Source organism: Euleptes europaea, chromosome 18 (assembly GCF_029931775.1).
Source record: "Euleptes europaea isolate rEulEur1 chromosome 18, rEulEur1.hap1, whole genome shotgun sequence".
NCBI classification, from domain to species: Eukaryota; Metazoa; Chordata; class Lepidosauria; order Squamata; family Sphaerodactylidae; genus Euleptes; species Euleptes europaea.
Window position 1 is genome coordinate 2,311,614 of NC_079329.1, and position 8,705 is coordinate 2,320,318.

General features: G+C 57.3%; 1 protein-coding gene across 1 annotated transcript in view; it reads left to right on the forward strand.

Moving 5' to 3' along the window:
• DNAH2 (dynein axonemal heavy chain 2) overlaps positions 1 to 8,200 on the forward strand; it is a 102,334-nt gene extending 94,134 nt beyond the window's left edge. Inside the window, exons 77-86 of the mRNA XM_056863627.1 lie at positions 105 to 295; positions 1,417 to 1,608; positions 2,475 to 2,659; positions 3,963 to 4,191; positions 4,347 to 4,498; positions 5,320 to 5,434; positions 6,661 to 6,837; positions 7,555 to 7,629; positions 7,743 to 7,893; positions 8,046 to 8,200. Coding sequence (XP_056719605.1) covers positions 105 to 295; positions 1,417 to 1,608; positions 2,475 to 2,659; positions 3,963 to 4,191; positions 4,347 to 4,498; positions 5,320 to 5,434; positions 6,661 to 6,837; positions 7,555 to 7,629; positions 7,743 to 7,893; positions 8,046 to 8,200 — 1,622 coding nt within the window. The remainder of the gene's footprint in view (positions 1 to 104; positions 296 to 1,416; positions 1,609 to 2,474; positions 2,660 to 3,962; positions 4,192 to 4,346; positions 4,499 to 5,319; positions 5,435 to 6,660; positions 6,838 to 7,554; positions 7,630 to 7,742; positions 7,894 to 8,045) is intronic.
• Positions 8,201 to 8,705: the final 505 nt, after the last annotated feature.

Genomic DNA, 8,705 nt, shown 5'->3' on the forward strand with positions numbered 1-8,705 from the left:
TCACCAGTGTTCCCCCGGGCCCTCCCCCCGGGGCACGTTTCCTTCACTTCCACTGGCCCACTGCGGGGCTGTGCCCTCTTGACCCCCAGTGTGTTTCCCGGCAGGCAACTGGGTGTTCTTGGCCAACTGCCACCTCTCGCTCTCCTGGATGCCCCAACTGGACAAGCTGGTGGAGCAGCTGCAGGTGGAAGAGCCGCACCAGTCCTTCCGCCTGTGGCTCAGCTCCAGCCCCCACCCGGACTTCCCCATCTCCATCCTGCAGGCGGGCATCAAGATGACCACGGAGCCCCCCTCGGTGAGAGAGCGCCCAGGGGGTGGGGGTGGGCTTCTTCCTCTGCGGGGAAAAAAGGGTGGGGATGTAGCTCAGTGGTAGAGCGCTTATTTTGCATGTATGAGGCTCTGGGTTCGATCCCCGGCATCTCCAGTAATTTTTGGGAGGAGTCGTGGCTCTGTGGTAGAGCCTTTGCTTGGCATGCAGAAGGTCCCAGGTTCAATCCTCGGCATCTCCAGTTAAAGGGACCGGGCAAGAAGTAGGTGATGTGAAAGACTGCTGCCTGAGACCCTGGAGAGCCATGGACAGGGGCTGTGGCTCAGTGGCAGAGCATCTGCTTGGCATGCAGAAGGTCCCAGGTTCAATCCCCAGCATCTCCAGTTAAAGGGACTAGGCAAGGAGGTGACGTGAAAGACCCCTGCCTGAGACCCTGGAGATCCGCTGCTGGTCTGAGTAGACAATACTGACTTTGATGGACCCAGGAGGGTTTGGTTCAGTAGAAGGCAGCTTCATGTGTGTTCATGTGTTCCTCTGCCAAGAGTGCTCCTGTGGTTTCCTCAACCCCTGGATTAGCCTCAGGGGCTGGGCTGTTGCTTCGCCTCCTGATCCGAGGGCCTGCCAGGTCGCTTGTCTGTGGGAGGGGGGTTGCTATGGAGACTGTAACCGTCTGCTCATTTAAAAAAGTGCCCCTTCAGAAGGACTTGGGGGTGTCGAGAGCCAGTGTAGTGTAGTGGTGAGAGTTTCGGACTGGAATCTGGGAGACCCAGGTTCAAATCCCCACACGTGGAAGCTCCTTGGGTGACCTTGGCCAATCACACACTCACAGCCGCGCCTACCTCACAGGGTTCTTGTGAGGATAAAATGGAGCAGAGGATAAGGATCTAAGCCCCTTTGGGTGCTCACTGGGGAGACAAGTGAGATACAGGTGGAATAAATGAATGCGACTGCCAATGCCCCTTCATGCCAGGAGCTGCAGCTACTCTCTCCCTGTAGCATCCACGCTTCCCCCAGCCTTACCCTCACGGCCTGGGCAGGGCGTGTTGAGGGCAGCTCTCGTTGGGCTGGGCCTGTGCCTGCTTCCCGCTGGTGGGCCCAAGGCCGGCACCAACCTCTCCCCCCCTCCCGCCCCCTCCTCTCTGCGGCAGGGCCTGAAGGCAAACATGAAGCGCCTCTACCACCTCATCACAGAGCCCCAGTTCACCCGCTGCACGAAGCCCACCAAGTACAAGAAGCTGCTCTTCGCCCTCTGCTTCTTCCACAGCATCCTGCTGGAACGCAAGAAGTTCCTCCAACTGGGCTGGAACATCATCTACGGGTTCAACGACTCAGACTTTGAGGTGACCAAGGGGGAAAGCAGAGGGCCCTGGGGGGGGTGCGAGGGAGGGAGGGACTCTGGTGTGGAGCCAACCCACGAGGCTCTTGTAGGGCTTGCCCCGGGGGCGGGGTCAGCCTGGGAGTCAAGCCAGCGTGGTGTAGTGGTTAAGAGCAGTGGTTTGGAGCAGGGGACTCTAATCCAGAGAACCGGGTTTGATTTCCCACTCCTCCTCCACATGAGTGGAGGAGGCTAATCTGGTGAACCGGGTTGGTTTCCCCACTCCTCCACATGATGCCTGCTGGGTGACCTTGGGCTAGTCACAGCTCTCTTAGAGCTCTCTCAGCCCCACCTACCCCACAGGGTGTCTGTTGTGGGGAGAGGAAGGGATTGTAAGCCGGTTTGATTCTCCCTTAGGTGGTAGAGATAGTCGGCATATAAAAACCAACTCTCCTTCTTCTCTTTGGTCCTGGGGCCGTCATTCTGCTCCAGGCCCCCGCCGTTCATGGGGGCTGCTGCTGGCGCCCTCCTCCTTCTCACCAGCCTGCTTTCCTGGGCAGGGGTCATTTACGAGAAGGAGAACTGCCTTCTGGGACTGGTCTCCTGAGCAGCAAAGGGTGCCCAGGGGAGGGGAGAAGGCCGATCCTGGGCAGGTTGGTCAGAGGCATGCAGGGTGGGGGTGACCCTCAAGGGCCCTTATGCTGCCAGCCGAGAGGAGTGGGGCACTGCCCCCTCAGCAGAGCTCTGGCCCGGGGGACACCCTGCCACGACTGGGCCCAGACTTCCTGGGACCCGGCCCACGCAGCCTCTTTGCCCTCCCTCTCCCTGGGGGCTGGCCCTTTCGCCACTCGGCCCCCAGCTGGCAACCGGCCGCTCTGGCCCCGTCTCCAGGTGTCCGAGAACCTCCTGAGCCTGTACCTGGACGAGTATGAGGAGACGCCCTGGGATGCCCTCAAGTACCTGATCGCCGGCGTCAACTACGGGGGCCACGTGACGGACGACTGGGACCGGCGCCTCCTCACCACCTACATCAATGACTACTTCTGCGAGCAAACTGTGGCCACCAACTTGTACAAGTATGGCCCGAGGCCCATGCCTGGGAGAGAGGGGTGGGAATATGCTCGGGCTGCAGCGGTCTGGCCTCTACCTGGGCACAGCGGATGCTTTCTACCTTGGCGCTACCTTTGTTTTGTCCCCTGCAGGGCTCAGGTCTGGGATACGTGGTGGTGGGTGGGTGGGTGGCTAGTGGTTAAGAGCGGTGGTTTGGAGCGGTGGACTCTGATCTGGAGAACCGGGTTCGATTCCCCACTCCTCCACATGAGCGAAGGAGGCTAATCTGGTGAACTGGATTTATTTTCCCATTCCTCCACACGAAGCCAGCTGGGTGACCATGGGCTAGTCACAGCTCTCTCAGCCTCACCTCCCTCACAGGGTGTCTGTTGTGGGAAGGGGGAGGGAAGGTGATTGTAAGCCGGTTTGATTCTCCCTTAAGTAGTAGAGAAAGTGGGCATATAAAAACCAACCCTTCTCCTTCTTCTTCGCCCCCTTGTGGTTGATCCATGGTTCCCTGTTCCCTCCTTGGGATCAGTCATCCCTGCTGGCCATGGAAGAGGCATAAGCTTCTTCTGTGTCTCTCTTCTCTTGCCAGGCAATTGGAGGCCTTGTTCCCCTCGCCTCTGAGAAGAGCTCCCTTTCTTCCCTTTCCCCCAGGGGAAGCACTCCAAGGGTCTGCTTTCCCTAACTCCGGAGTTCCCGACCTTTTTCAGCTTGCAGAAGCCTTTGGAATTCGGACGCTGGTGGTTGGTGCAGTCAGACAAAATGGCTGCCGCAGGAGGCGGAGCTAGCTACAAAATGGCTGCCGTGGCTTACTTTCAGTCACACCGTGGAGATCTTTGTGCCGTGGTGGTTGCTGCTGCCGATGCATCATTTTCAGAAATCTGCCCAGCCAATCAAAACCCCAATGGCCAATCAGAAGCCATGCTGGGCAAAAGCCCCACCTGGCCCCACCCACTTTCTAAAAGTACTTGAGCGCCAGGAAAGGTGTCAGCAGGTGCCATGGTGCCCATGGGGACCATGTTGAGGTCCCCTGCCACAAGTACTGTCAAGTTCTCAAAAGTGTCATGAAGGAACCCCCTTGTGTTTTACAGACCCAAAAAATTATTTCCCAAAGTTTTTTTTTTTTAAATTCTTGTATCACTTCTAGAAAGCGTAGGTTTCATTAGAAGCAGTGCTAGAAAGAATGCCACAGAGACCAGTTTTGGTGGTTCAAATGTATGTGCTGTGGGGGCTGGTGTATGTGGGGGGAACACATTTGCGGGGTGGGGTCCCTAGGCAAGGGAGGTCCACGGCAAGGCCCTGAACGCGAACCTGTCTCCTCAGGCTCTCTTCACTGGACACTTACTTCATCCCCAAGGACGGCAACCTGGGGTCCTACAAGGAGTACATCAGCTTGCTGCCCGGCATGGACCCCCCGGAAGCCTTTGGGCAGCACCCCAACGCCGACGTGGCCTCCCAGATCACCGAGGCCCGGACGCTCTTTGAGACCCTCCTCTCCCTGCAGCCCCAGACCGCGCCCCGGGGGGTGGCCGGGCAGAGCCGTGAGGACAAGGTGCACAGCGGGTGGGGAAGGGCAGAGATGCCAGCTTTAAGAGGAAAGGGCACTGTGGGTTCTGGTGGATAGCTGCCCCCCTGGCAATCTGGCTTCCGGCAGCTGCCCAGGGCCTGGCCTTCATCTTGCCTTCCCCCCCACCCCCCACCTTCCAGGTGCTGGAGATCTCGGCCGACGTGCGCAGCAAGATCCCGGAGGAGATCGATTACGAGGGCACCCGCAAAATGCTCTCCACGGATCCCTCCCCGCTCAACGTGGTCCTGCTGCAGGAGATCCAGCGCTACAACTCCTTGCTGCAAGTCATCAAGTGAGCGTCCTGGGGGGTGAGGTGGAGGGGGGGGCTGCCCAGATTTTGCACACAATCGCTCGCCCCTTGGCTCCCAGCCCTGATTCAAATGTGTTTGCCTCTCCGGATGGCTCCGTTTCGGGCGGGAGTTCAAAGTGTGGGCTAAAGCATACTGTGATGTTGGTGACCTGTGATCAGGTCTCCCATCTCTTTTTGATAGCAAAACCCCAAATGTGGTTAGTGTAGCTGCCCTGGGGGGAGAGTACAAACAGCTTGGCTTAAACCAGGTGTCCCCCACAGCACCACGGCACCCGCCAACACCTTTCCTGGTGCCCACCAAGTGTGTGGGGGCAGGTGGGGCTTTGGCCCAGCAAGACTTCTGAGTGGTCATTGGAGAGTTAATTGGCTGTGCAGGGTTTTTTTAAAGTTGCTTTGGCAGCAGCTGCCACCAGAGCACAAAGATCGTCGCTGTGGGGCTGAAGGTGAGCCGCGGCACGCATTTTGTGGCCGGCTTTGCCTCCTGCCGCAGCCATTTTGTGTCTTTCCCCCTCACCTTGCCTTGTTAGAATTCCAAAGGCTCCTGCAGGCTGGAAAAGGTTGGGGACCACTGGCTTAAACAAAGGTGAAAGTAAGCAGGTGTACGCTGGTACAAGTGGCAGCAAGAAAATGGCCAAGCCGGCTCCTGTGCTGACCATCAAAATATCCTTCACCCCTGCCACATTGGGAGGGCAGCCGCAGTCAGGATAGCCAGGGAGCAGTTTGAAGCAGAGCAGCATAGGGTTGGGAAGGGGCCAGCTGGGCCTGCGTGTGGTGCGGATGGTTTCTGCTTCTCCCCTCGGCAGTTCCTCCCTGGTGGAGCTGGAGAAGGGCATCCAGGGCCTGGTGGTCATGTCAACGGACCTGGAGGAGATCTTCAACTGCATCTTTGATGCCCGCGTGCCCCCCATGTGGGAGAGGGTAAGGCCTGGACTGCTCTGCGCCCCTTGGAACGTGCGTGGCCTTCCCTGCTGGCCGGGGGAGGGGGGGTCCCAGGGGAGCTCTCGGGTAGGGGGGAGAGGCACCTGATGCCTCAGAGCGCCTCCTTGACTGGAGCCATTTGGGAGAAACAAGGACCTACCCACCCCTCTGTTTTTTCCCCCTAAACAAAATTCTCTTCAAGAGCAAAATTCGGTACGGAAGATGGCTGTTGTGAAGTTCCTGGTGGGACCAGCCATTTTCTCCTTGTGCTGCTTCCCCTCCCTGTTTCTGAGGCAGGGTTGCCAACTCCGGGTTGGGAAATTCCCAGTGATTTGGGGGGTGGAGCCTGGAGAAGGCAGGATTTGGGGAGGAGAGGGACCTCAGCAGTGGGATATAATGCCACAGAGCCCACCCTCCCAAGCAGTCCTTCTCTTCGGGAGAACTGATCTCGGTAGTCTGGGGGTCTGTTGAAATTGTGGGAGATCTCCAGGCCACACCTGGAGGTTGGCAACCATACCAATTTCCCATGGTGGGTGAGGAGAAATATGTGGTTCTATATAATGGGTGGGGACAAATATATAATTTAGAAACCTCTCCTGAGGTACAAGGAGCCTCTTTGAGGGGAAAGAGCTTCTCCAGACGTTTCTTCTGAGGGAGAAGGAATGCTGCCGGGCCCCAGGTCTTCCTCTCAGAAAGGTCAACCTGAAACAAGAAGGTGGGAAATCTGCAAATGGAGAAGCGTGGGGAGGCCCCAATCCAGACTGGAACAGTGGCATGGGGAGGAGTGGGCTGTAGCCCTTTCCTCCCTCCAGGGTCATCATGACGCCAGTCTACTAGAAAACATCCACAGGGACCTCTGTCCGCTCTCCTCTGCAGGGCAGGTAGGAGGGTGGCCACTGAACTCATAAGAATGGGGCAGAGGAAAGGGTGAACTCTCCCCTCCCCACACGCTGTGGCCTCGGTCCACATGGGATTCCACCAGACCCACTGTTTACAGCATCAGAAGCAGCAAGAAGTCCTGTTTGGGATCTCCTGTTGCCTCCTTGCGCTTGACCCTGAGTGGTTGGAGGCCCCTCTCTCGACAGGGCACAGGCGGGCGGGACCCGGAGGGTAGTGTTATTGGGCAGTTTGCAGAAGCGGAAAGGCAGGATGTGCATCTCCCCCCGGTTTTGGACCTTCTCCCTGGGTGCCCGCCGGTCACCCTCCACCCCTTTCCATTTCAACAGGCGTATCCCTCCCAGAAGCCGCTGGCCGCCTGGACCCGAGACCTGGGCCAGCGGGTGGAGCAGTTTGCCCGCTGGGCCAAGACGGCACACCCTCCGGTGCTCTTCTGGCTCTCCGGCTTCACCTTCCCCACGGGGTTCCTGACCGCCGTCTTGCAGGCTGCTGCGCGAATGAACAACGTAAGACCCAAGTTATTGGAAGGCCAAAACCGGGCGGGTGCGAGGAGTGTCATGGCCAGAGCTCCCGGCGACTTTTAAAAATTTCAGCCGCGGGTGGAAGGCCTGATTTGGATCAGAACCGAGTGGGGCTAACTAAGGCTCCCCACCCCCATGCTGAATGGCACAAGGAAAAACCTCCCTCCTGGCGGTCCTGATCTGAATTTAGCCCTTGGATGGCCAAACATTTATTTGTTTTGATTTATGCTTTGATTTATACCCCACCCTCAATCCACCGGCTGAGGCCGGGCTCAGGATGGCTAACAGCAATAGACATCATACAATATGATATAAATGTAATAAAACCATAATTATAACTTTAAAATTATTAAGAGTATCCTTGTTCCTGAATCCCTTAATAGTTAAAGCAAGAGGCGCTTCTAACAATGTATAGTGCCATAGTAGCCTGGGAAGCAGTCTGAACCCCAAGATGTAATTCGACAAAAGAAAAGAAGAGGGGCAGGGGGGGGAGGCCAGCTCTGGCAACAACCCATGGTTACCCTCACCTATAGGCCTTGTGGGAAATCTCCATTCTGCCGGCCCTGCGGAATTCTTTAAGGTCCCGCAGGGCCCAAGTCTTGCGGGTGAGGGAGGTTCCACCAGGCTGGACCCAGGGTGGAGAAAGCGTGGGTCGGGGCCTGTCCCTGAGGCTGATGTCTCCTCCCCCACTCTCCTTGGCAGATCTCTGTGGACACCCTGTCCTGGGAGTTCATCGTCTCCACGGTGGACGACAATAACCTGGTATACCCCCCCAAGGTAGGCCCCTCAACCCCCCCCCGGAGGTTTTTGAGTTGGGACTTTACTGCCAGCTGGCCAGCAGCACCCACGGCAGTCCCCCACCCCACCAATGCTTTCAATCCTGCCTGCAGGAAGGCGTGTGGGTCCGGGGCCTCTTTCTGGAGGGAGCCGGTTGGGACAAGAAGAACTCCTGCTTGGTGGAGGCAGAACCCATGCAGCTGGTCTGCCCCATCCCCACCATCCACTTCAAGCCCGTGGAGAACAAGAAGAAGAGCGCCAAAGGTGGGTCAAGGGGGTGGGCCGGCTCCCCAGGGGAGAAGCCGGGGGGTGGGGGGTGGGAGTTGTGTGCTGACCCTGTGCCGGGGCTCCAGCTGGCCCTTCCCTGCCCACTTTCTGCCCCGGGCACCTCCCGATCTTTCCCTTTTCGGCCTCAGGGATGTATTCTTGCCCTTGCTACTACTACCCCAACCGGGCCGGCACCTCCGGGCGGCCCTCCTTTGTCATTGGCATCGACCTGCGGTCAGGAGCAACCCCCTCCGACCACTGGATCAAGCGAGGGACCGCTCTGCTGATGAGCCTGGACATCTGAACCCCAAACGTTTTCCCTGCCCCACGGATCTTTCTCTTCATCTCTGTTAGGTAAAATTTAAATAAAGCTATTTGGTTACTGTCCTTCGTGTGTGATTGAGATGTGTACACCACACTGGAAATCCACAGCACAGACCCGTTTGTCACGTTGTCCTTTTGTCCCACTCCCGGAATACTGGGACGAGGGGGTCACCCTATAAAACAGGCCAAAAGAAGTAACCGGTGGGTTGATTTGTGGAACTCACCGCCGCAAGATGGTTGTTTGTTTACTTTACAGCCTGCCTTTCTCACAGACTCAAGGAGGACTGCAAAACATTGTTAAAAGTCTAAAAAATCTGACAATGGGAACTTTGACTCTCGAAAGCATGTGCACCGAAAATTGTGTTGGTCTCTTCAGGTGTCACTGGATTCGAATCCATCTCTTCCACCGCAGGCCAGCACTGCGACCTTCTGAAACTATAAAAACAATGTAATTGAACTGCATAAGGACCGGGGTTGTTACAAAA